This window comes from Liolophura sinensis, chromosome 9, assembly GCF_032854445.1.
Source record: "Liolophura sinensis isolate JHLJ2023 chromosome 9, CUHK_Ljap_v2, whole genome shotgun sequence".
Lineage (NCBI taxonomy): Eukaryota > Metazoa > Mollusca > Polyplacophora > Chitonida > Chitonidae > Liolophura > Liolophura sinensis.
Window position 1 is genome coordinate 25,756,993 of NC_088303.1, and position 27,347 is coordinate 25,784,339.

The 27,347-nt window shown below is 39.2% G+C and overlaps 1 protein-coding gene across 3 annotated transcripts; it reads left to right on the forward strand.

The window, feature by feature from the left end:
• The first annotated feature begins 406 nt into the window (after positions 1–406).
• On the forward strand, positions 407–27,347 carry LOC135475189 (DNA repair protein REV1-like). 3 transcript variants are annotated; one of them, XM_064754985.1, is made up of 21 exons: positions 413–491; positions 2,379–2,494; positions 2,929–3,091; positions 4,558–4,678; positions 5,422–5,593; positions 6,567–7,345; positions 11,658–11,956; positions 13,382–13,506; positions 14,812–14,966; positions 16,162–16,281; positions 16,933–17,153; positions 17,887–18,031; positions 18,814–18,944; positions 19,379–19,761; positions 20,331–20,490; positions 21,152–21,436; positions 22,082–22,378; positions 23,319–23,639; positions 24,457–24,628; positions 24,772–24,874; positions 25,622–27,347. In XM_064754985.1, exons 3-21 carry the CDS (start codon positions 2,951–2,953, stop codon positions 25,752–25,754), a joined length of 4,263 nt encoding a protein of 1,420 aa, XP_064611055.1. In that variant the 5' UTR covers positions 413–491; positions 2,379–2,494; positions 2,929–2,950; the 3' UTR covers positions 25,755–27,347. The 3 variants fall into 3 exon arrangements, with proteins under 3 accessions (XP_064611056.1, XP_064611055.1, XP_064611057.1); XM_064754986.1 differs by lacking the exon at positions 2,379–2,494 and having other exon boundaries at positions 407–491; XM_064754987.1 differs by lacking the exon at positions 2,379–2,494 and having other exon boundaries at positions 420–482.

Here is a 27,347-nt window from a genome sequence, read left to right on the forward strand (position 1 = left end):
TTTTCCGGGAGCCTAATATGTATATAGGCCTATAGTTGTGGCGTGCCTTGCTATTAGTTCTTTCTTTTAAAGATGACTTACATGAAGTCGAAATATTGAGATCGTCAAGATGAATTTTTACAGACTTACTTTGCTTATTTAGTTCAGTAGGATAAAACCACTTTTGCTGTTGTTGTTGTTGTTTTGCGTTCAGACAGAAAATTATTTTTCTCCTTAATTATGACTGTTTATCAACATTGTCTTTTACCGATGAAAAAAAAATTATTGGCATTTCCCTAGTAAGTGTCAGAAAATAAACGTACGAATGGCTATTATGCACACTGTGCACACTGGCCAACAGACCTCGCGAGCAAGTATTTAACGCTCTTCTGTATTGAAGGACACAATGTAGCGCTATGCCAAATGGCGGGGAACAAAATTTACTGCCTTGCACAACTTTGGTTACCACCCATAACACTTGTCAGTGTAGTTGGCATTGATGTGTCAGTGAGGTGTCTTTGGAACTTTGTTAAACTGATCCATTTTTTCGCTTGTTAGATTGATAGATTTTAAGCTTCCCAGTTTGTTGCAGACGTTGTTGTTGTTGTGAAAGCGCATACGAAGTTGTATAGACTAGGGTTGTCCATTAGTTTGTCGATGAACCCCTTTTCAGGTGTTCATTTAAAACGCTGGTAGTTCAGTGAATCTACGTAACTCTTCTACGTGATGGCAGCCTCAGCTATAAAATTCCTAGTCCGAATACCCGACACCAAGGACCACATATATTTCGTGTTGAGGTTGTCATTGCCGTCAGAACAAAAAGTGTCTGGCCGAAAAGTGTCAGTAACCTGCAACTGCTGAAGGTGTCAGTGGGTATTCCACTTCAGAGATAAAAATGAACATTTAATACCGACCAATCACGTTAAAACAAGCCTGATCATTTACCTAAATTATTTATCTGCGCCTCAAACAGAGTCTGACACTGAGTATGTCCATCGTTACCGGCAATGGAATTTCAAATTTGACATTCACTTCTTTCCATTGCCATATCTTGCGCCAGCTGTGATCTATTAGTAGGCATTACTGACCCTTACCGCGCATCGTCAAATGTCAGAATAAACACTTGTGGCACTTCCGGCCAATTCTGTAGGTCAGGTCGAATGTTAAGGTCATGTGATCACCTTTTCATGTTGAAAACAAAATGGCCCCCCAGTGTTAAAGCATTAGGGAAAAGGCCACTTTTTACCTCTTCCCTACCGACCAGTAAGATCTACTTATGCAAAATAACATCATGAAATCTACAGTCATTGTATGTTTAGTGATTTTTTAGTGTTTACTTCATGATCTTTTGATTGTATGGACCACACTACACTACATTTCCCAACAAAGGAAAAAAACAGTAGGAATTAAATCTAGACACCAAGAGAAGGATTTAAATATTTTGCTGTAATGCCTACTTGTAGATTCATTGGCCGGTGGTGAGTGACAGACATGGTGTTAGACTGTGTATGCGTATGCTCCAAGATAAATTATTCAGCTATTTGATGAAGGTTGTTTTAAAATGGTTGGCTGATATTAAATGTTGTGTTTATCACTTGAAGCGCACTGACACCATTAGGGTGGCAGCCAACTGCCACTTTTTGGCCAGAGTTGGTCCTGACGCCACTGACAACTCCCATCACGAAATATATGTTGTCCTTGGTGTCAGGTATTCAGACTATAAAATTCCCATCTACACCCCAAAGTATTGGTTGCAGAGGAGCTTGACGAGCTTGAAGAATTAGGATACGTAGACATTTTTGTATGAAGACTGATTTCTCTGATGTAGTGTTAGCCCTAGTCTTATATAATATGGCAGTGTTTTTTGGTTCTGACGTAACACTAGTCATACCACCATGAACCCTGCAGTCCACCAGAGTTACAAGATTAATAGTTCAATTTAATTAAGCGCTGAGGTCTATTTTCAACAATTTCTGCCTCAACGTTTAATCCTTGAATTCAAAAACAAGGTAGGTCCATTCCACAAGGCACTTTACGGAACGAAGTAGGCCCGTAAATCCACTTGAAAACAGCACCACTAGCCAAGTTCTGTTGAGCGTTGAAGAAAAAATGATGCTTTCAACCACTCATACATGTTTAAATTCATTTCAGACTAGTTATATGCTGAAAAACTGATAAAGTGTTGACTTTTCTCCCTTCAGAAGGGCCTTGAAAAATGGACCCACCACATTTTTGAATTCAACAATTAAATGTTGAGGCAGGTAAACATCAGAAATTGTTGAAAATAGACCTCAGCATTTAATTTAATTGAACTACGAGATCAAATGTGTTGTAGGATAATTTACATGGTCTGCCTGAAGGAGAGTTTATCTCTAACCTTGTACTTTGTCTCTCGACAGCTGCATTGCATGGGAGGCGGACAAAAAAAAGCAAAAAAAGTCTCTGCGACATGTAAATGGTAGAAAAGTGGAAATAAAGTCAAAATGCAAGCTTTTTGGTGGGATTTTTTATAACGGTAGATCATGAAATACAATGTACAACTAACCGTGACATTTGTTTTGCCATCATTTCACATGGTATCTCTTTTAGCACTCTGCCCATTAAATGAGAGTTACGTATTTGAAACTATATGTAATCCAATCCAAAATGAGGCTATTTGGCTGTATGGGTTTCTGTTGGAGAGGCACTTACCTCATCTGAAGCACAAAGTATTACTATAGCAGTATATGGAAGGTGTTAGCAGGTGTTTTTATCGAATGGTAGATCCTGTGTTCAATCCCGAATTGAGTCACACCCAAGACTTCAATAACATCAGTAATATTGGTACTGCAGTAGCTTTCACACTCTGTAGCTGTCCATCCATCATCATGTAGAACAGGAGAACTGCAATACTGTATCTAATAGTAATAAATAAATAAATAGTTACAAGCTGTATTAATATCCTTGCAGGTGACTGACGTAGGTAACTGTCATGTTTCCACAAGGAAACCAGATGCCATCAGCAGCTGGCTCATGTAACAGTACATCAGTACATCAGGGCGTGCCAAAAGACAAATCTAGAGATAAGACAAAGAGGAGGGGCCATGACCTTGGTAATGGATTTGAGGAGTGGGTAAGCCAAAGAATACCAACCATTTCATTATATAACAAAAACTTTATGCAAAAGTAATATTGATTAAAATGCTATTTCCTCCTTTTCCTTTTTACACTGGTACAGTACATACAGTAAAATCGGATCCTAACCATCAATCCTACGCCCATTGTTGGTCGGATGGTCCCTGTATCGTACGCTTACTAAATTCTGGCTCTTTGCCGGAGCCCTCAGCTTACCATCTGTGTAGGTTTGGCCCACAGACCGCCATGATCAGAGTATTCTTTTACGATATTGAGTCACTTGCAAGTTGATGTGACAACATCGGACATACACTGTAGGCCTTGTATTATCAGCGCAATCAAGTTTCAAGCCGCAAATGCAAGACTCGTATCTGTACTGTTCAAATTTTTAGAATGATTCTAAAATAATAATGCGACTTGCTCTATAATTTTTTGGAACTTTAGTACCGATTTTGAACATAACATGTGCACAGCTGAGGTTGATGTTTCGTGAAAGGTAATTTTTCATGTTATTCTAAAGTAACAGTAAAAATTGAACTGGAATTGCTCTAAAAGATGTTTTTTTTGATTACCTATACCAGCAATCCCCGATTTTGATTTTTACTTTCTTGTACTTTTATACTTTATACATTGCCACAATTGGTGTAGTAATGATAGTGAGGATCCAGTTGTACTGTATATTGCAGTTATGTCTCTAGGTTACCACGCTAGTTGTTTTGCATGTGCAGGTTTATTTTTCAGTGGATACATAGATAGATAGATAGATAGCAACATTGACATCTTTCCTATATCTACTTAGTACTATATAAATAGGATTATTGTTTTGCATGTGCAGGTTTATTTTTCAGTGGATACATAGATAGATAGATAGCAACATTGACATCTTTCCTATATCTACTTAGTACTATATAAATAGGATTATTTTACGTCATGGGGTGATTCTCAATTTCCATTGGTCAAGAGCCAATCAGATGATATTCTGTAAAACATGATGTACAATGATCACGCGCCCAAGGAATGCAATGCCACACTCACAAAGTAATATCCCACGTTCACAAGGCAATAGCCAGCAATCTTGCGCTATTTATCCAACGATCACATGCATTTATTGCATTTCAGCTGTCTCCCTTTATGCGCTCTCTAAACGTCTGCGTGTTTGAAAAGTAAACAACTGGACTGGTTATTATGGCTACACTATCAGTGTACAAATTCGGTGATTTAAAGTACAGCTCGAAAAAGGTACAGCATAATAATAAAACATATGGCGCATGCTGTGGTATGTGATATCAGGAATTGTTAGCTCTCGACAAGTAATATCACTTTTCTTGAACTGACAATTTCTGATATCCAATCACACACTATGCACTATCTGTATAATATAATTCAAGGGGCATGTGTTGAGATTTCTTGTTATTGGTTTTTCAGTTTTTTTTCTTTATTGCCTTTTTTTATTTCTCTTTGCAGGGAGGTTACATGAATGCCAAGAAACAGAAACTTGCAGATCAATTTAGCTGCAATCGGCCAAGGGACGAAACATCCTCTGATATATTCAAGGGCGTGTCAATCTACGTGAATGGATACACCAGCAAGTCATTTCCTTATTTATGTTAAAAACTAAATAGGGATTTTAAAACTGAATACTTCTGTGCATACCTGTAATTAAATAGAATGAATGCTCACACTTTTAGATTTAGATTTAGAATGTACTGCAGCCCTGTTTTGGGATAGATTTGGAATTTGATGAGCATTCAAACTCGCCAGAGTTGAGTGACAGCTTGGTAATACTGTTACATGCTGGCATAGAAGAAACCCATGTTTTGGCAGGGGTGGGGCAGGGGGACTAACTTGTGTGAAACTTTGACATTTATTATTTATGCAAGAAAAAGGAAATTCTGACTAGTTTTGTAATTATGTTGTGCTATGGGATACACAGGCTATTGAAGCCATGCCTTGAAACCACTGGTTCAATCCCAGTCTTGGACATAGAATTTGTAGATTTCCTCTCTCATAAAGCTTAGCTGCAAAGTCTGGCAATAAGTTACTAATAAGATACGGTAAGTAATAAGTTACTTATTTGATTTATTTAGCTGATTGGTGTTTTATACCATACTTAAAAATAGTTCGCTTAAACAACAGTGACCAGTGTTATGGTGGGAGGAAACCAGGCAAAGACCAGGCGATATCATAAAATAAATGAACATTCTTGAGTATGGAATTATGAAATAACAATCAAATAAATAAATAAAGAAAACAGTATTACTGATTTACTGTGTAAAAAACACACTAAGAAATATGAATAAAATTCCAAGGTTGTTTATTCCCAATTAGACCCATCCTCTGACAAGCTGAAGCACCTGATGAATATTCATGGCGGTAACTATGAGCACTACCTGTCAAAGACACGAGTGACACATGTCATCGCTACCCGCTTACCCAACAGTAAGGTGAAGGAGCTGAAAGGAAAAGACAAAGTTGTCAAGCCCGAGTGGATACTAGACAGGTAAGAGACGAGTTTCTCCTTTTTGTAAAACACATATGGTTATTAAAATCCCTTTTCCAAAGGTCTTTTCTTTCTTTATCAAACACATTTCTGCAAAATAAAAGTGCCCAAGGTGTAACTTTGACATCAAAATTTTCTTTTCACTTCAAGCCTTTGACAAAGTACTTGTAGGCTGCATCTATGACTATAGCTACAGAATGCTAGCCTGCATTTTTTGTGAAAAGGTGGGTCAGTTTATTTCTTCTGTAAAACCCAGTCTCTTTATAATATGATTGAAATAGTTTTTGTACAGGTAATTTACAGATAAAATATTAGTTACAGCCTAATATGAAGGCTAGTCACATATATTTCCGTATCCTGTGATCAAGTAACCATGAATGAATTTATCCTGCGAAAGACCAATCATTTCAGCTCAGAAGACAGATATATGGGCATAGCTCTTGTGCCTTGTATAATTTGCTTTCACAAGCTAACAAAGGGAGATAACCTTGTTAGTAGACACATATGATATTGCCTGCAGGATACATATCTGCGACCTCCATTGTTGTCCCGTGAAAAACAGAGGAGTATTTTGTGTAACATGGGATAAATATGTGTTTATTGGCCTAGTTCATTGTTTGTAAGAGTTTGGTTTGTAGCAACCCTTCAGGACCGTGGATATTTAAGCTCCTTGTACATTCCCTCCCTGTTCTGTTGAGTAGTGAAGGAATGTGCTGATATGAGGCTTACAGACAACATGCATTTCTATATCCTCTCACTGATTGACTGTGTTGCAAACTATCCTGCAAAAGACCAGCTAATCTAGCGCTCCAGCATCATTGTTTTCTCAGCAAAGGGAGATAATCTGGTCAATAGACTGGGTTGGTATGGGATACAGGATTATACACGTCCCCAGGCGACTATTGCTGTCCAATGAAAACCACAGTATTTTGCCTTAATGCAGGATAAAGGAATACTTTTGATGTCTTTGCAGTATTCAGGCTGGGCGGCTGCTGTCGTATGAACCTTACCAGTTGTACACAGCCCAGTCTTCAGTTCAGAAAGGTATCTCAAAGTTTGCCACAGTGGTGACAAGTCCTGTTGCTGACTCATCTAGGGCCTCATCTCTGGCTACCGAGAGGCACCCATCAAGAGCTTCATCAGAAGGTATTGAGCAGTTAGACCGGGAACCAGAGCGATATGACAACCAAATTGAACTGGAAACATCTCCAACATTATTCTCGCCCAGTTTTGAAGAGCAGATAGAAAATCACAGTGATGAAGAGCATTCATATCATTCAGAGGTAGTTGTTTCTGACTTGACTGTGTCAGAATCAGCCCATAAAAGTTTTACATCAGACATCACACAGAGTGACAACCAGACAGTGGATTCAGAGAGACACCTCACAAAGGGGGAGGCCATTAAAAAGTACGCCAAAGATGGCGTTAATTATCATGGGGCAACACGGACAATAGCCACTGCCGGTGATTCAACATTTGTTTCAGAGTTTTATCAGCATAGCAGGCTGCACCATTTGTCCACGTGGAAAGCAGAGTTTGCTGAGTATGTTAATCATTTACAAGTCTCTGGAAATGGCACCTATCCTGGCCGAAAAAAACTTGTCACTTTGCAAGCAGAGAAATCCAGCAGGATGCTCCCAAGGGAAATAACTCTCCCTTCATCAAAGGGCAAACCACAGCGAGTCATCATGCACGTTGATATGGATTGTTTCTTTGTCTCAGTGGGTTTGCGAGAACGCCCAGAGTTGAAAGGTTTGTGCCTTGTGTTTTAACCTTTGTTTACATGCAAATAAAAAGTGACGTTTCTGAGCCAGTTCAAGGACAACAGGAAACATTTTCATAATATAAGAGGGTAAATTGATCTGTGGCCTTCGTTAGGAGACTAGTTGGCTGATGCAGCAATAACAAAATCTGAAGCTGAACATTTGTGGATATTAGACACTTAGACAATTTCAATATTAGCTCATATTGTTAAGTATGTTACCTAAGACCTTGTGGTCAGGGGTTCACAGAAGTCATTTTTCCACATACCAACCACCACTTTCTGGGTGAAATTGAGTTTTTCAACTGAAATTTAGTGTTGTTGTTTTTTTTGTTTTGACTGACCATTAAATTAAGATACTAAAATTTTATTTTTTTAGATGTTACTATACTTTATTGATTTAAGTAATTATCACTGCATATATATAAACTCAAGCTGGCCTCCTAATTGATACTGCAAACTGATAAACAGCACCACATTGCAGTTGTTGTTACATGTATTTCAGGATACCGGTACTGTGAAGTGTAAGACCTGCTCAAAAAGCTTACAGCCCAGAGCATCATTCTAGATTGACTGAAACTCACATGAGCAGTTGGTCTTCACTTTTAAAAAATATTCAATAGTTGGAATCAAGACAAAATGGTCATGCATTAATGGCTTATGGAATTTGTCATTGTCACTTTTGTAAAAGGAATTTTCAAAAATGATCTAAAGAAAAAAAAACTCCTGAAAACAAAGGGAGGCAAACTGTGTGCATGCCTTGAAAGGAGCTGAAGATCTGTGGCTTTCGTCAGGGGAGAGGAAACCAGCCAGACTGTGCGCTAACATGCAGTCACTAATTTGGCAGAGACCAAAGATGCTAACTATGTGTCATGTTTGATTTCATACGCCTCTCCGCTTCCACAAATTGCCTTCTAAATCTAATAACGCTGAGGGTCATGATTTCCATAAAAGAGATATAACTTGTAACGCAAACAGGTTCCTTCGCAGAAGTTGGGATATGTACAGATTGAGTTTATGTAAAATGTTGAACATTTCTTCCAAAAAACTTTAAGGTGGGACACTACCCTCTGATTTTAAAATTAAGGTAGGAAAGTCTTACTGGTATGTATTACATGGGCCTAGGATAAATACCTAAAATACACAAAATTACATCCAGATATATAGCGGTTACCATGGAAACGGCGGCCATCTTGGATTTTCTATGAAAATCTACATACGTTGGGAGGAAATCTATTAAATAGCTGTGTTACCTCAAATCAACCAAAATATGACAAAAATTGAAAGAGGAATACATTGCCCAGGGGGTAAGACCAAAATTAGATGAGAATTGTTGCATTTAGTAGGATTTAGGAATATTTCCGAAAAAGAATTTAATAATTGTCCAGGACAAGTGATAACTCTTAGCATCTACAGCCAAAAGTTTTTCATCTAGGTCCTTTTAAACTATCTTACCCCCTGTAGAACAGTATCAGGAACTTTCACTCAAAATTTCAGCCAATTCGGACAAGTAGTTCAGTTTTATTAGTTTTCCTAAGACGTGAATATAACCAAAAAACACGTTCTTAGATTTTTGCATTTAAAGCCATTGGTTTTATATTACAGTATGTTTACAATGTAAACAAAGCGTTAAAACCAGAAACTTGCCTCTCTTAGACTTCAAAATAGTGTTAGCCCTGGTTCCTATCAGTTTATATTTTAGAAAGACCCTGCTGCATATGTTGGGCCCTCAACAGCTTCCAATTGGTCAGTCTCTTTCGCCTTATCAAGCTTACGACGTTTCCACAGTAGAGTCGTGGCTCAACACCTGCATAACTAGCTTTAGATAGTCGCTTTCGTTTTTTCCTTTGCATTTGTTTTGCAGTGTGTTCCCCAGTCACTAGTTTTAATTTGTTCAGAACTGACTCAAATCCTTCTGGACCACTGTTAAAGTGAAGGACGGCCAATGCTACGGCTGTTTCGACCTTCATCTTCGAAGAACTGTCCACTTTAGGACATCTTTGCCAAACAGTACCATTGAAACACTCATTTGTGTTCTGAGTTTTCATTCTGGAACATCTAGCTCACAGATGTTCATCTGTCAGTCTTTTGTACACTGGTAAAATAATTTCACCCACATCAACAGAAAAAGCTGGGGTATGTTTTCGCACTGCCTGTCCTGTTGCTACTGCACGGTTATAGTGGCACCAAGACTTGGGACCTTTTGGGCAAAATTTGTGATGGGGTTTGCTGTCAGTTGATAGCATGTGGAAATACCCTGCAAAAACATTGTTTTTCATAGTCTGCACATCTGGAGCACCACTTTTCAAGTTACTGGCATATGTGCTGCTACATTTCTTCATGGCAAACTTTGTCAATTTTCTGTTTAAACTTTCCCCTCTCGCCTTACTTCGTTGTTTCAATTTGTCAAGAGCAGTATACATGCGCTTGGCAACGTGATTTACACATTCTTCTTTCTGAATGTCGTTGTCACCATACAACTTAAGATTACGGACATGATCATATGCTTTGGAATCTCCGTCTGTAAGGACCTGGTTGTACATGAGTCCTTTGTCTGTAGATCGCTTAAAAATAATATCAGTACATTCAACTTCCATAGCATTTGCTGATCCATGGAAATTTTTCTGACAGGAGTGTGTTTGTTTCCACTTCACTAAATCTACACCTTTCTTAGTTTTTCCAACAGTGGCACAGCCATGACAGTAATTAGAACATACGTGAGTGTCCAGCACGACACCTGAATCCACATCTATGACACAGCCTAACCCATAATGGGAGCTATGTCCACGTTTCTGCCACGAGCCATCATAGCTGACTACACGTGGAACCAGTCCATTTACTGCCTCATCTGAATCACGTTTTAGTGCCTCGGCAGCTGCATGCATGTTTTCCTTTGCTGCTTCAATTGAAACATCATGAACTAACCTGTCAATCTTTTGCCAGGTCTTGATGTGCATAGGCTGAGGCAAATTCATGTCAGCAAAAAATTCACAAATCTTGTTATATCCTATGCCAGTATTTTTGCACGCTGCTACAAAACGTTTGTTCACAAAATTAGACATCTCATTGCCAGATTCCATCCCCTTTTCAGATGTGTAGCCATGAAAAATAACATCTTCACAGTCTCTGCAAAATATTTCAAACTTAAAATTCAAACCCTGACCACCGCCAAATTTGCAGTTTGTTGAGTCATTTATTTGAAATAATTTTATATTTGCGGATCCACAAACCTTGCAACACACACTGTTAACAATCTGTGCTAAGAAGTCAGTATTTACCAGTCTGTAGCCATTCAATTTGTTTATTTCAACTTTTTTGGCAACTTCAGTCGGCGAATTTTCTCTGTCCGAGTTGGGCCCACTTTCCAAGTTCCCATGAAACATATCAAATTTTGACTGACTTGCCGTTTTGGCTAACGATATTCCATTTTCTGAGATAGAATTGTAATCGCTTTCGGTTCTATTCACCAAGTCCGAGTTTAACCCGGAAGCAACTTTGGCGATCGACAAGGCGTGTTTTTTCGGCCTTCCGCCAGCTCGCCCGCGCATTTTGCGCCCCCGCTTTCGAGATCCGAACATTTCCTTTGTTTTGACCTTTTGTCGAACCATTTTGCCGCTTGACACACTTAAAAAACGAAAATGAACACCAAATGACTAGGCTTTTTCCCGATCAACTCAAATTTGGTCTGCCATATTGGATGTAGACACTGCGCATGTGCGGAAGTAAACGGAGATGAATGAGACGAATATAGACCAATCGGAAGCCGGTATACCCTTCATATGTCGCTGTTCTTACCTTATATGGAAATTTTCGTTGAAATTCCAGGAATTCTACACCGGACACTGAACGAAAAGTACCGGGAATTTCCTTATATAGATTATATGGCGAGACTCAGCATTGAGCGGCCTTTTGAACGATATATAACATGTCTTATTACAACAACAACACTAGGGACACGCGAGGCAAATTTGAAGACAAAAACCAAGTGATTGTTACCGTCAAACCGTCAAAATCTTTGACCTTATCAGAAGCCACTACATCAAAACATCTTTATTTCTTCAAAAAACAGTCGTGTAGGGCATTAAAAATTTAAATGGCGTGTTTTTTGATAAATATGCTGTCGTTTGAAACACAAATTGGAAAATCGTTAGATGACGTGAAAATTGACATTCAGAGGGGCCGTGTCCCACCTTAAATGTAACCAGTTATTGAGTTTTTTATTCAACCAAAGGACCGAATACTGGCTCGTCCAGGTGACTTCTATGAACCCGTGTTGTATGAGTGGAAATTTGAACCTTTCAGGGAAACCAATAGCAGTGACTCATTCAAAAGGAAAGGGGACTAAACTCCAGCCTGGAGCTAATCGCCAGCTAGAAAAGGCCTTATGGGAACAAGGTAGATCCAAGAGAGCTAGAGGAAAGGCCAACAGCAAGGTTTCACTGCCAGAGCAGAGCTGTGAGGATGAGGGAACAGCACCAGCTGACTCAGCTGCTGCAAATGCAGATGTCCGGGCCATATTGACAAGCTGTGCTGCATCCGAATCGTCTGAGGAGTTTTACTCCATGGCTGAGATTGCATCCTGCAGTTATGAAGCCAGACAGGTATATGTAATTGTCTTGCTAGGTGTCATTATATGTGGGATACCTCCTGATATGGATCTTCAGACACTCGAGAACGGCCACATCTTTACACTGTGTTGTCATAGTATTAGTGTATTGAACATTGTTTTCTTTCATTATAAAGTTACCGATTTTCCTTTGTTCAAGAAAATAGAAGTACTGAGTGTTTTTTTTTTTTTCGTGATCATTTGGTTGGGCTTCTGTGGCCAAGTGGTTTGCATGGTAGGGCCTCTCGCCAATACGGTCACTGTGAGTTCTAGCCCACCTCATCCTGGCTTGCTCTCCAGTCGTACATGGTAGATCTGCCAGATACAAAATTTTCCACAAGCGTTAATCAAAGTGTGATGTTTAAGGGCTGTGATCTCAGAAAGTGTTGAATATGTTCCTTTTCAGAGGCTATATTCTGAAAGCCTGGGTAGGAAAACCCCAGTTTGTGAATTTCCAGATATCTAGTCTTCTTCAGTAGGAAATTACTGTCATCTAAGAATGCTTCCATGACAAATAAGTGTTCCGAGACTGTTAAAAATGAACAGTACATGGCATTTCTAAAAGGGCATATCTCAAAAACCACTTAGAATTTAGAGTTGTAACTTTACAAACCTTCCTCATATATGCTAAGGTGTGTTTAAGAATTTTTACAAAATAATCCAAGGGGGTCACTACAAAAAAAAAATTTGGGCTGATTTGACACAGAATGACCCTTCTTTTCTTAGGTTAGAGTTCAGAACAGCATGTTGGTGGGAGGAGCAGCCTGACAGCTGTGTTTGTGGTTGTTTTCTGTTCTTAGGTTGGAATTAAGAATGACATGTTGATGGGAGGAGCACACAATCTGAGAGCTGTGTTTGTTGCTGTTTTCTGCTCTCAGGTGGGAGTTAAGAATGGCATGTTGGTGAAAGGAGTACCGAGCCTGACGGCTGTGTTTGTTGCTGTTTTCTGTTCTTTGGTTAGAGTTAAGAATGGCATGTTCGAGGTAGGAGCACATCATTACAGATGTGTTTGTTACTGTTTTCTGTTATTAGGTTAGAGTTAAGAATGGCATGTTTGTGCGAGGAGCATACAGCCTGACAGATGTGTTTGTTGCTGTTTTCTGTTCTTAGGTTAGAGTTAAGAATGGCATGTTGGTGGGAGGAGCATACAGCCTGACAGCTGTATTTGTTGCTGTTTTCTGTTCTTAGGTTATAGTTAAGAATAGCATGTTTGTGCGAGGAGCATACAGCCTGACAGATGTGTTTGTTGCTGTTTTCTGTTCTTAGGTTATAGTTAAGGATGGCATGTTGGTGGGAGGAGCATACAGCCTGACAGCTGTATTTGTTGCTGTTTTCTGTTCTCAGACTGACATTTAGAATGACAGTGTTAGTGGGACAGGATCACAGTCAGCTGTATTTGTTGATGTTTTTTTGTTCTCAGGCTGGCGTTAAGAACGGCATGTTCATGGGAGGAGCAAAGAAGCTTTGTCCTGATTTAGTCACCATACCTTACGATTTTGACAAATACAATGAAGTCTCCAGACAGCTGTATGACATTGTGGCAAGGTATGGTGTGAATACTTCCCTACCAATAATTGCTGACACAGCGATAAATGTTTTATTGGCTGCCTTCAATTCTAATGATATGGTTAATTTCAAAAAGCTATTTCTGGCTCAAGTCAAAATTTAAAGTAAAGATAAAGCTGAATTAATTGATAAAGTAGTATTCCAGAAATGTTGTAAAAATATTTTTAAAATTCTACACCGCTTCTCAACAAAAGAAATAGCAAACAATCGTGAGTGTTGTAGCCACTCATTTGGTGTTGCCATGTTATAGCTAACACCCGATACCCAACCAAAGAGTATTAGCACAGTTCTGTGTTCAAAGGCCTGATGTATTGTTTAGTTTGGAGTCCTGCACGTCTTGGTCCTGCATGGCTGTAGACATTTGGCCCAGCTGACTACTGATTTCAAGGAATTTAACGAACATAGCAGGACCTTCTGATTAATGACAGACTTTTTCATTCAGATTTTGGAAAGATATTTTCATAATAAATCTGACTTTGCTAAGGACAAATATGGTGAAGTCAGAATATTTTTCTTAAAGCGATTGTCTTGCCTGCTCGCCCTGACAAGTTACTGCAGTATCCTGTCCAACATGCACGCACTGTGACATGAGCAGCTGTTCTCAGATCGCTGCTCATAAATGTGTGGTCCAAAATGCATCAGTTTAACACTTAAACTAACCACAAAATCCAATTTATTGCATTGATATTGGTTTATCCACTATAAGAAACCACGCTGACAGTCAAAGGCTAATAGGTTCTCTGAGGTGACAGCCAGTTATCATGTGACGCTTTCAGTGCTAGTGACTGGCCAAGTTCAAAAGATCTTCTACAACATTGTTACTCGGAGTGAATTGTCTGTGAGTGCCACATTCCAAGAGCTGAGCTCCATCTTCTCGGCTTTCAAAACTTTAAAGAATTTTTTACATATTTTTCTGTGATAACGGTGTCCTATATCATTTTTTGTATGAATATACAGTGGCGGACTTTATGTTCAATTTGAAACCTTATGACAATGCTTAGTTTGTGATACTGGCAGTTGCAATTTTGACACATTGGTCATAAGATTCCTTTAAGACATCCATTTGGTGTCAAAATTTTAAAGATAAAAATCACCCTTCCGACTCCTATTTCAAAGTTTGACTTAAATCAGAAAATGGCTTTTTGGAATCAGTCCATGCAATATTAATTTTTTTTTTCCACTTGCTGCAAATGCAGCAAACAATAGAAATGTATTGAATATCTTAAATTGACAGATTAACTGCTTTAATGATGTGTTATCTTTTGCCTGTACTATGTTATCCAGCTACACCCATGATATTGAAGCTGTAAGTTGTGACGAGATGCTGGTGGACTGTACGGACCTTCTTGCGGATGTTGGAGTGTCTCCATTAGACTTTGCCTCAGCCTTGCGACAAGAGATTCAGGAGAAGACAGGCTGTTCTGCTTCTGTTGGAATGGGTACAATTCTGTTGTCTTGTGTGGAAATAATGATAATGTAATAATACTAATAATAATCTTTATCAAATTCCTCTCCTTTCTGGTCGTACATGGGAAAGTCTGTCAGCAACCTGCAGATGGTCGTGTGTTTCCCCAAGGCTCTGGCCGTTTTCGTTATACCATATTGCTGGCTGCCATCGTATAAGTGAAATATTTTTGAGTATGGGCATAAAACTCCAATCAAATAAATATACAACTAAATACTAAACTGCTACCTTAAAGGATTAGTGTCATGATTAATTATATTATTCATAATTAGCCCTGTATATATTTTTCAGTTGAGTGTAAAAATAATATGAAGAATATGGCACATAAAATCACTAAATAATGAGGCTGGTTTTATGCATTTTTTCTGCCAACACTCGGTAGTCTTCACCGAGTTACATCCAACCTTTATGAACTCTCAGAGCTGTGCCATTTAGTCCTGTGTTAAAAAAGCTATAAGGGTGACAACAAGCATATCAAATATTTCTACACAAAATGTTTTGCTGTTCTGCATACATTTGTGAAATACACTGTTCATAACAAGTTATTATCTTCCTAATTACTGTAAATCTTTGACCTTTTTGACCTCTAAAGGACTATTTTCAGTGGAATTTATGCTTACAGTTGTTATGAAAATTATTATCAAAAATGTTTTGTTTGTGTCATGAAGGCTTCAGCTTCATAAAACGGATTATTTCTCTACACAGAATAGTTCTGTCAGAATTCTTCAAAATATTGGTCACAGTGGTGGTTGAAAAGGTTAAAAGATTAGGGTAGGATCAATAGCTAACTCTGGACACTAATCTTTTAAGGCTTATATTATGACCCTAGTCTTTGCAAATGTTGCAGCCAATCTGCCAGTTTTTGGCTGGTTTCACGAGTTGTGAATACTGCTACAGAAGAATTCTCTAAATGGCGTTGTAGAGTTCACTCTTCTGGCTATTCCAGAGCTTCAGGTTTAAAATACATTGTAAAAAGCAAATGTTCAGTGCTACAACAGCTATCTCTTACGGATCAGACTGTTCACCTATCTCAAATTATTGTGTGCCATATTTTATAAGTTGCGTTGTGTCACAATTTGCATTTAGATAACACAGAGAATGCCCTTAGCTTCATTTTGCTACAAAAATCAGATTGAACCTGAGTTTTGGATGTGTCTCTTGGTTGTTAGGTCCAAACATTTTACTGGCGAAAATGGCCACGAGGAATGCCAAACCAAATGGTCAGTTTTATCTGGGACCAGATCAGGTGACTGAGTTCATCGGCCCAAAATTGGTCAAAGATCTGCCAGGTAAGTGAAGCTACATGTAATTACAGGGAATGCTCTAAAGACTGGCACTGAAACAGTTAAGAACTAGAAAGCATAATACCATTTCGGTACTTAGTCTAAGATTGCAGTGATGTTAGATTCGGTAAAAATTTGTTCGGCCAAGGATGAGTTTTAGTTCAGCTTGTGCTGTCTTCCCCATGTACATGCATCATACATGTAAAGGTCTCTCAGCGACCTGCGGATGGTCGGGAGTTTCCTTGGCAGATCTTCCCACATATGATGAAAGGGGAGGGCAGCATGCGCTGGACTTAAACTCACAGCTATCTCATTGGTGACGTATGTTATGCCAAGATATTCCAATTCAGTGACAGTCATTTGGATTGATTTTGAAATAAAATAATTAATAGTTCAGTAAAAAAAAATCATTTTTGAACTAAATTCCCAATAGAGCAAGCTTTCTTTTGACTGTACCTGTGTTCTGATTGTAATTATTTTAAACTTAAATAATATTTCATATCACTACGGAAGGGTGCAGAGTTGCCTTTATAAGGTTGTTATAATGTCAACATTAAACCTTTTTGTATATGTGCCATTTGACATAAATCTTTGCGTAGAAACATTCATTGTTTCATTCCCTGAAGTAATACTCAAACACCTAACCAAATGTTTCAGGCATAGGTTGGGCTATTAATAAAAGGTTGACAGGTATGGGAATTGAGAGGTGTGCCGATATGCAGAAGGTTCCCTTGGCGAACCTCCAGAAAGAATTTGGGCCAAAACTCGGCCAATCTCTGTACAGGAACTGCAGAGGTCAGGATGACCGACCAATCAAAGTGGAGCGAGAGCGGAAATCTGTGTCTGCGGAAATAAACTATGGCATACGATTCAAACAAGTAAAATTTTACATGCTATTTCTGTGTTATTTGACATGTGCTCGTGATTGGTGGTGACATTGTAACATGTCTTTAACTGTACCCTCAGTTTATTGTTAAGGTGCCTCAAGAAGCCTCTCACCCATGAGGTCGCTGTTAGTTCAAGTGTAGCTCATGCTGGCTTCCTCTTCGGCTGTACGTGAGAAGGTTTGCCAGCAACCTGCAACCATGTGTTTCGCCGGGCTGTGCCCGGTTTCCTCCCACCATAATGCTGGCCGTCGTCGTATAAGTGAAATATTCTTGAGTATGACGTAAAACACCAATCAGATAAATGAATAAATAAATAAATCAAGTGTTAATTTCCTGACTGTTCGTATCAGGTGAGCAAAAACAGAACCTACATTGTAGATCCCTTTTATTTGAAGAATGAAAATTGTTTCCTGTGTTAACTTGAGTTTACCTTACATGGATTTGGTGTCAGTTGTCAGGGCCATATCTAGAATCACTTCAGTTCTGGAAAGTCTTTGGGCTCTCAATCTGTTGGCCGCCCAAACATGATGTATTAAACTAACAAGTAAATTAACAAAAATACAATGGTTTATCAATTAAAAGTTAAGTTTTTGTACAAATTTCTTTCATCATTTAGAATGGCATTTTTAAAATTTCTTTATGCACAGCCACAATGTCACCATTAAAATTTGGGATCGGAACCTTTAATGTTTTTCTAGATATTGTAGTACATTGCTTCCTTCAGGACTCGGATGCAGTAAAGTTCCTGGGTGAGCTCGCGGAGGAGGTTCACAATCGTTTGGAGAAGACTCACAGCAAAGGAAAGTCAATCACACTGAAACTGAAAGTCCGCAGGGAAGATGCCCCAGTCGAAACAGCTAAATTCTTAGGTATGAGTGTAACCACAAAATTGTTCGAAAATGTCTGAATTTCTAGAGTGTCTGAAATTCTAGCAGAATTACAATATTGTGAGAGGGGCATCAGATACTGTTGGTGGTGGTGGCCGTTTTGTCCAGTTTGTTTAAAGTTTTTGGCCAATCATAGGGTTGCAGCGGCCACCCATAGTACAGAGATAGCCAATGGTCGGTAGTGATTTGCATATCAAAGACCAAGGGAGATATCAAAGATAAAGGAAGATTTTTAACTCATAGCTCAACATTTCCTCAGCCATTCACAGGGTTGCAGTTGCCACCCATAGTCCATGGATTGCCAAATGTAGTTCTTCATTTGCATATCACAGAACCCTCTGGTAAATATGTGCACAAACTCCCAAAAGTGTCCTTCACCACCGCAATGATTTACAACTCCATAACATATGGATTCACTGCTCTGCAATCCTTACGCATATGATTGTGACAGTATAATAATTTTCTCGTTGATTTAATGGCCAGATGTTAGTACTATCAAATTAGAGAATAATATCTGTGTATAACAGTCATCATTCTACTTTTTTTGGTTTGGAGGTCAGTATTGGAATGTATCAAGACTTGAAAATTATGCTGTTTTACGAACTGCTCAAACAGGCGAGGTACCATTGGTCTCTGAATGCCTTGTTTCATTTTCCTTTAAAGCATACTTTTCGTTTTATAGTCCATTTTCATGTGTTTCGTGTTTTAAGTTGGTATAAACAAAAAGTATTTTGAAGTGAACCTCAGTATATGTTAACTTTCAGGTCATGGCATATGTAATCAGATTACCAAATCTGCGACACTTCCCTTGGCAACAGACAACACCCAAATTATCGCTAAGGAAGTCATCACAATTCTGAAGGGGCTAAAAGTCAGTGCAGCCGACATTCGAGGGGTAAGATGATTTTACTGACTGGCCTGAAATTGGGCACTTGTGGGTGCTGGGATTTTTGGAGACAGCAGTTTAATGTCCAGCAATAAATGTCACCTTTGGGTTTTACTTTCTTTATCAGTGTTTTATGCCCTGTTCTAATTCAGTGCCTTGGTATTGGTTGATCTGAATAAATAATCAGTTACTGGTCAAAGACCAGTGATGTTACACTGGGCTTGACCAGTGCCCATGTATTCTTGAGCAATAATGCCTGCTTTCTTTATGATATGGAGACTTCCAACTTACTCCTGGGGCAGTTCTCGTGACAAAAATCTTCATTTGATGCAGCTATGACCACAAACAAGAAGGAGTTTTACCTACCAGACAAAATCAGATCATCCATTCTTTTTAATCCAGACATTACTTATGGAGCAGCGTGTGTATAATTACAATTTCAGATTGGAATCCAGATGCAGAAGTTGGAGCCTGCGTCCATCAGGCGAAGCGGCCTGAATGGACACCAGAGCATTTTGGGCTTCACTGTCCCTAAATCAGCCGTGCAAGAAACCAAGATCTCCCCCATAGCTCAGCGCAAGTCCAACACGGTTGCACATGAATCAGGCAGTAGCTCGCACAAAGCTGTACACGAATCGAACTCTGATTTGCATGATTCCCTTGATGATTCACACACATGGCGTGATTCACACAAGTCCAGCTCTGATTCTCACAATACTGAGGACTCGAACAAATCTGTGGGTGATTCCAGTTTACCCCTGATAGATTCACCGGAGCTGGAAGCTGTGACGACGCAAGAGTCTGCAGCCAGAGTGACCAGTACCAGGTTTGTTACACCTCCACTACGTTAAAATACATGAACTTCATTTGATAAAGTTTCAATATTCGAGACGAGTTGAAAAACAGTGCCTTAAGTCAAACCTAAATTTAGGTATAAGGCCACAAGTTAAAAATTAGTTTGCACATGACTTTAAGATCCTGAGGCCTAACACAGTCTCTGGGCAGATAAACGTCTTCGAATCAACATGGCAACATTTTAAAGACAAAAAGTTCTTTAAACTTACAGGCATAGATGTCATTTTGAGAATGGAATATGTAACAGTATTGTCATTGTTAGAATTACACTCTCTGAATATAGCACAGATTCTAGTGCTGAAAATTGGCGGAGACCACTATGGCTGAGTGGTCTAGACAGCTGACAATTTGGTTCCTGACTCTGAGGTTGCTGGCTCTAATCCTGCAGTGGTGTCAGACAATTTTCAGCTCCAGAATCTGTGCTATATTCAGAAAGTGTAATCCCTAATAACAATAATACTGTTTCTTTCAACTGGTTCTTCATGGGTCTAAGATACAAAAACAAAGCTGGTGGGTTTTTACATTTTTGTTGTTGTGTAGGCTATTCCTCCCAGGTCAAATGGTAGAACCTCCTCTTCCAAGGTTACCAAGCCTTAACTCCCCTGAGTTTGGGAGCTCTCCTGTCATGATACTGAACACCCCTGTGAGGAGAGATGTGGATCTGAATGCTGTAGAGGATTACCTCCCTTCTCCTTCCCAGGTATGCACTGTTGAGGTAAATGTTAGGGGTGGTATCTTAAAAAGTACTGCATTTGTTGATCTCAAATATTGCACACATATAGAGCGCAGTATGATGAGGTTGCTGTTCAATCGTTGATTCTCTGTGTGCATATTAATTACCATAAATTATGTAGTCATTTGATTGGTGTTTTATGCCATACTCATGGCGGTGACCAGCATAATGGTGGGATGAAATCAGGTGGAGCCCAGGGAAGACCCACACTCATCCTCAGTTGCTGGCAGATCTTCTCACGTACGGCCGGAGAGGAAGCCAGCATGAGCTGAACTTGAACTCACAGTGACCGCATTGGTGAGAGGTTCCTGGGTCATTGCGCGGCATTGGCGTGCTACCCAGTCGTCCATGGAGACCTCTTAGTATTGTATGTATTGAGCTGGGGTTTTACATACATGTAAAGCATAGGGGCTCGAGGGGGAGGTTTCATTGCTGATGCTGATGAACCGTCGATTACAATAGTCACAAAACTGGTCTTTATGTATTGAGCTGAAGTTTTGCATTCATGATGTCTTCTACAGGTGAGCTCTTTGGTAGGCTTGCTAAGTTTTGTTATACTGAAAGGGTCAAGGGTTATAGAATTTGGTGCTAACTTGATGTTGTGTTTATAGCAGTGGTCTGCTTGTAGGTTGACCCAGAGGTAATGAAGGAGTTACCAGCTGACATCAGGGTGCAGATTGAAGCAGCCATGAAACAGAGGCGGGGCACCAAGCAGATGCCACCTGTCAAGCAAACACCACAATCAGTGGTAACAGCTGAAGACACACCCGGCTGCTCCCATTGGCCGAGTCAGGAGCCGCTCGTTGTTACAACTGTACCTGAGGAATCCATTAATGTAGATGTCAATTCGACATCAGAAACATTGACGCCAAAAGTTTACAACAAAACCATAGCCCTTCCCTCTCCATCTCAGGTAGATCTATAATCTTTCCACTATTTAGTACCAAAAGACTAAAAGTTTCTACCTCCATTTTTCAACTTTTATTTGGAAATGCTTCATGCAACCATCTGGTAGTCCTTGGGTAACAATAAGGTTTTGATGTGAAGATTATGCTAAAATGTTTTGATTCTTACAAAAGTGGAATAGAAGAACTAATTTATTTAAACTATATTTGTGGTCCTGTATTGCCTATTTCAGCTTGAGCCCAAGTTGAGCTATGAATTGTTCATTTCTGTGATATTTGGTTTTAGTTTTTAATATGTCTGTTGATTGGGCAAATACCCTAATTCTTCTAATTTTTTGATTATTTTTTTGATTTTTTTTCTTCTAATGTCTGGAATGCTCTTTTTAGCTAATATCCACATAACTGTAGCAGAGATATTACCTTGTGTTTTTTTTCATACGGCCAGTCCATATAACAAACAACATATTCATGTCTTTACTTTTTAAACAAAAAACATGGAGAGAAATGTAATTCTTTGCTTTCAGCACTACTGCTAACAGTCATAAAATGACCAATGATATGTGTTTCAAAATAGCACTTAAAACAAAGAGGGCTGTCTTTCTGGAATGCCTGTCTTACTTGACTCGAAGAATAAAATCTGTGTTCTTATGCAGATCGACCCAGAAGTAATGAAAGAGTTGCCAGTTGACATCAGGGAGCAGATTGAAACTGCTATTAAGCAGAGACGAGACACCAAGGGGAGAGCTTCTGTCAATCAACCTCAGCAACAAATTAGTGAACATCAGAGAAGTCATGGAAGCTCTGATTGGTCAGGCCAAAATCCATCCAGTGAGATAATTGTAACAAATAATTTGGTTGGATCAGATGGTGGTAACCATGGAGACAGAAACACCAGTCATCTAAGAGCAAGGGCGTGCAATAAAATAGAGCCACTGCCATCCTTTTCACAGGTAGGAATGTTGTCAACTGGTCTCAATTTTCCTGCTTAGACGTTTAAACTTGTGAGTTAAATCAAGTACTGTAATTGATGAATCTGAAAAAAATGTACTTACCTGGCGCCATCACAATTACATCAGTTGTGTGGCAGCTGGCCAGCCCTTCACAAATAAGGTGGTTTTAAATACTCAAATCCAGTTGGTTTCCCTTTAATTATTAGTCTGGGAAATTTGTTCAATAACAATCTAACATAGCACAGTAGTTTTGTCCAGGGCTTACCTGCTACTTGTGCCCTAAATTTTACTGCCATGATATTTGAGTGAGACCTTGAGATAAAAATAATTAATTAGATGTATTTACTACTCTCAACAGCCGGCTGCTTCTGTTCACTCTACCAGGTTAAGTGACCAGTAGGGTGTAAATGAAAAAGTTATATGGCTTTATATATCATTCAAATAAAGTTTGAATAAAGTTTCTTGATGTTAGTTGGCATGCCCACAGATAACCTTTTGTTTACACTAAATATGGTGGTTTAACCCAAAAGTCTTCAAAAAAGCATTTAAAAAATTACACCAACAATGAAATTGGCACACCACAGAAATATGTCCAGAAATTCTCGTTAACTCTACATGTTTTCTTACCATCTTGATTAAATTGTGGCCTAGTGGCTAATGTGCTAGTGCAGTGCAATGTCCCAGGAGCCTCTCACCAATGTGGTCACTGTGAGCTCAAACTGGTCTGCCAGCATCCCATGGATGGCATCCCATGCTAGCAACTGTTGTGAAATACTTTTGAGTATGGTGTAAGTCACCTTTCAAAAAAATAAATAAATGGCTTGAAATTTATGATTGACACACTTATCAACCAAAAGAGAACATAAGTAATTGTTAACACCAGTAATTGTTTAAAAGGTATGGTAATAGCTCATAGCATGATGTGTTTTTGAAATTTCAGCTTGATATGGACTGCCTAAACGCCTTGCCACCAGATCTTCGTAAGGAGATTCAACAAGCCTACGCTGTACAGGAGAAACAAAACACGGCACGAAACAGTCCATCAAAGATGTCCAGCTGGGCAAGTGTCATGTCCGCTGCAAAGTCTCCTTCAAAGAGTCCAAATAAGAAGGGAAAATCACCCAACAGAAATAAAAGAAAAAGTCCTCAGTTCAAAGTTCCACAGGGCAAACCTGGTCGCAGAAAGAAACAGAGTTCCAAGAAATTGGATTTCACGAGAAGCGTCGAAGAGAAGATACCTCTGTATTCAGATAGTGAAGAGGTGAGTTGAAGCAGAGTGTCACAGCTTTGTTATCTGTAAGAGACAGCTCAGCAAGTTGATTTATGTTGTAAAGCTCTACTAAAAAACGCAAAGTTTTTAATCCAAATGTTTTTAAAAAAGTTCATGACCCTCATTCAACATTGTTGAAGCGAGTAGATCATTTTTGTTGGTCAAGTTTATGGAACAGAAAGTCAAAGGTCTTTGATGTACAAACTTGAGTGATCACCAACAAATGGGAATAGACGTGTAATCTTGTGTTCAGATGATAGGTTCTGTTGATGAGATCCTTGAACCAACTTATAGGTATTATATATCATGTTGTACCCAGAAAGTTACCTGAACCAGCCAAGGAATTGATGTCGGTTCCCAATCATCAGAGAGGTGATACATGTTTGCCACAAAGTCTACCTCCTCAATTCGTGGGAGGTGTGTTGGTTGAATGGTTGGCCTCGGTTAACATGTTCATTGTGTTGCCAGCAATTTAAAGGTTTCTAACTGTGAGGTCACTGGTTCAAAACCCACAGTGGCCTCCACTAATTTTCAGCACAAGAGTCTTTGCTGTACAAGGAAAGTGAAAATTCCAAGTAACAAATAAGGCTGTCAGTTGTTATGTGAAGATTAATCTAAATCAGAGTTTGTAAAGATCATGATAATGATTACTGGGTAAGGTGTTATACTCTATAGTTGTGTAAGCTAATGACTCTGCCACAAGCATGCATTCAGGAGGAGTCAGCCAAGCATACAAACCTGAAAGATGGCTATTTCAGTTTTGAGTCATGTCAGAATCATCTTTGTTTCTTATTCTTATTTTGTGTAGGTTCAAATAGTAGAAGCTTTGTCCAATGCAAAACCAGAGACTTCTGAAGTATCAGTGACTGAGACCCAAGTGACTTTGGAATCAAGGGAGGCAACTCATGTGAATCTGTGTGGTAGAGTTGCACTAGCAGATGTCAAGGACCTACTCCGTCAGTGGATTCAGTCTTGTCAGGGTAGGAGAACTTTTCATTTTCACAAACTTTACAAGGCATGCTGTAATTGTTGGAAAGCAGACATGGATTACCAGCTGTGCCTGCAGTCGGGAAAGTAACACATAACTTGTGACGTACTACAGAAACTTTCTTTTCTTTCCCAGCACCTGAAGATGAAGATGTCCGAGTGATTGTGCAGTATTTGGGGGAACTTGTCTTGGACAAAAATCTGGAACATGTTGACCTCCTCTTAAAATTCCTAAGAAGGTAAACTTGAGTGAACTATTAGTTTTCATTAGTCTTCTATGGAATAAAATATTAGAAAATCCTTCACTGTTACTTCCACATGTTGTGCACAGAGACCGATCTGCACCCATGAATCAAGGTCTATAATGGGTTGTATTTGTGTTGAAACACAGTCCTACAGTGTATATGCTAACATTGACTTACTCTGCACACCTCGGTTCACGGTGTAGCCTGCTGTCCTCAACATACTGTCTGCTATATGTCAGTTCAGTGATGTGCTCTCATGAAGCAATATTGGGGGTAATATGACTTTGTACAATTGTTATTCTTTGTGTTGGCTCTTAATCAATGATCAGTGAGTGTGTGTGTCAAGTGGGCATGTCTGTAAGGGGTTGGGTTGCTGATCATGTTAAGTCAATAGATAGTGTAATGCCATAAAACTCCAGCTATTTGTACAGTAAATGAGTTTGTACACAAAGAAACAATACTGTAATTCTTCAGCCTGTTCACATATTTGTATGGTGTTAGGTATATTCTGAAGGCATTATTCTGTGTAGACTGATAAAGTTATACTCTTTGTGAAGCCCTGAAATTGGCCTGTCCAGACAATGTTGTTTTGTCTCCAAAATCAAATTAAAAATGTTCACAAATTGCACTGAAAGTTGTTCTTTTGTATGCAAATAGGTTGAAGAATTATGGTAGACCCTAGGCTGGCCCACAGGCATCTGCAATTCAGCAGTATCCGAGCTTCTGTTTTATGTATTTCAGACTGGTGCGTCCGTTATCTGCAGGTGGTTGGAGTGAGGCATTTCTCAACATAGTCACTAACACTCAAGACATCATCTTCTCACAGCATGGCAGCAGATTGAAAGAATTTAATCATCAAATTGAACACAGTTAAAATTACTGTATTTCACCCTAACGGTTAGCATTATGATTTTTCAAGTGGCCTATTTTGCTAGATTCTGACTGATTCATTTGTGAAGATCGATTCATTTCTAATTAGAAATACTTAAGTGTAAGCATCAAAAATATTACTTTAAGACATCTTTGTGCCTCTGAAAGTTCGTGATTACATGAATACAACTTTGGCATATTTGTTACAGGACAATTTGTCAAAACTGTTTCTGGGTCAGATCAAATGATTTAATATGAAGCGTAACATTCCCTGAGATAGAAATCTGCACAGACGTGATACGTACATGTATGTTCAGGAAGCCAGGGTAACTTTCCATTGTTTTACTCCAGCACTTGTTATGCCTCTAGTGGGAATTTTCCTCTGAGGAACTTTACTCTGCCGTAGGCTTTCCACTACATTGGATGTAAAGGTAGTAGGAATTTACATCACATGTGCTGGGAAATTCCATGTTAGGAACTTTACTTTGTAGTAGGCTTTACACTACATTGGATGTAAAGGTAGCAGGAATTTATGTCACATGTAGTGGGAAATTCCCTTAGGAACTTTACTGTGTAGTAGGCTTCACAGGAGCACTGGGTGTAAAGGTAGCAGGAATTTATATCACATGTAGTGGGAAATTCCCTTAGGAACTTTACTTTGTAGTAGGCTTTACGCTGCATTTAATGTAAAGGTAGCAGGAATTTATATCACATGTGGTGGGAATTTCCCTTAGGAACTTTACTGTGTAGTAGGCTTTACAGTACCACTGGGTGTAAAGGTAGCAGGAATTTATATCACATGTAGTGGGAAATTCCCTGTTAGGAACTTTACTTTATAGTAGGCTTTACAGTACCACTGGGTGTAAAGGTAGCAGGAATTTATATCGTATGTACTGTATGTTTTGAGTGTGTGCTCGGGGTTTAACATCGTACTTAACAATTTTTCAGTCATATTACGATGAAGGAATCCTTAGAGTGCATGTGATGTGCCTCCTTGTTGCAGGACAGATTTCCACCGCTCTTTTATTAGTGCTGCTTTACTGAGACGCCTTACCGAAGGCAAGTAAGGCGCCCCGCCCGAACCATTATACTGATATGGGTCAACCACTAAAGCACAAACCACAATTCCCTTCGTGCTGAACACTTGTTAACTTGTTGAACACCAAGCGAGGAAGTTACAATGTCCTCTTTAAAGGCCTTAGGTGTGTCCTGCATGTAGTGGGAAATTCCCTGTTAGGAACTTTACTTTGTAGTAGGCTTTACACTACTACTGGGTGTAAAGGTAACAGGAATTTATATTACATGTAGTGGAGATTTCCTTTTAAATGGGATCATATGGCACTTTACATTAGACCATCAGCTGTACATAGCGGGAATTTTCAGATCAGATCAAATCAAACTTACACAGAATAGTACTTCATTACAGCGTCAGCTGTGCATGTAGTGGGGATTCCGTTTTACAAGGAATAGTGCTTTATTTCAGCGTTAGCTCTGCATGAAGTAGGCCAGGGATTTCCTTTTACATGGGATAGTGCTTTACTTTTACATGGGATAGTGCTTTACTCCAGCTGTAGCTCTGCATGTAGTGGGCCAGTGA

Coding starts and splice junctions, on each gene's coding strand:
- LOC135475189 (XM_064754986.1), top strand. CDS start 2,951: ATGTTTCCACAAGGAAACCAGATGCCATCAGCAGCTGGCTCATGTAAC. Junction 22,379..23,318: donor CACTGCCATCCTTTTCACAG/GTAGGAATGTTG, acceptor TTGAAATTTCAG/CTTGATATGGACTGCCTAAA. Junction 23,640..24,456: donor TGTATTCAGATAGTGAAGAG/GTGAGTTGAAGC, acceptor TATTTTGTGTAG/GTTCAAATAGTAGAAGCTTT.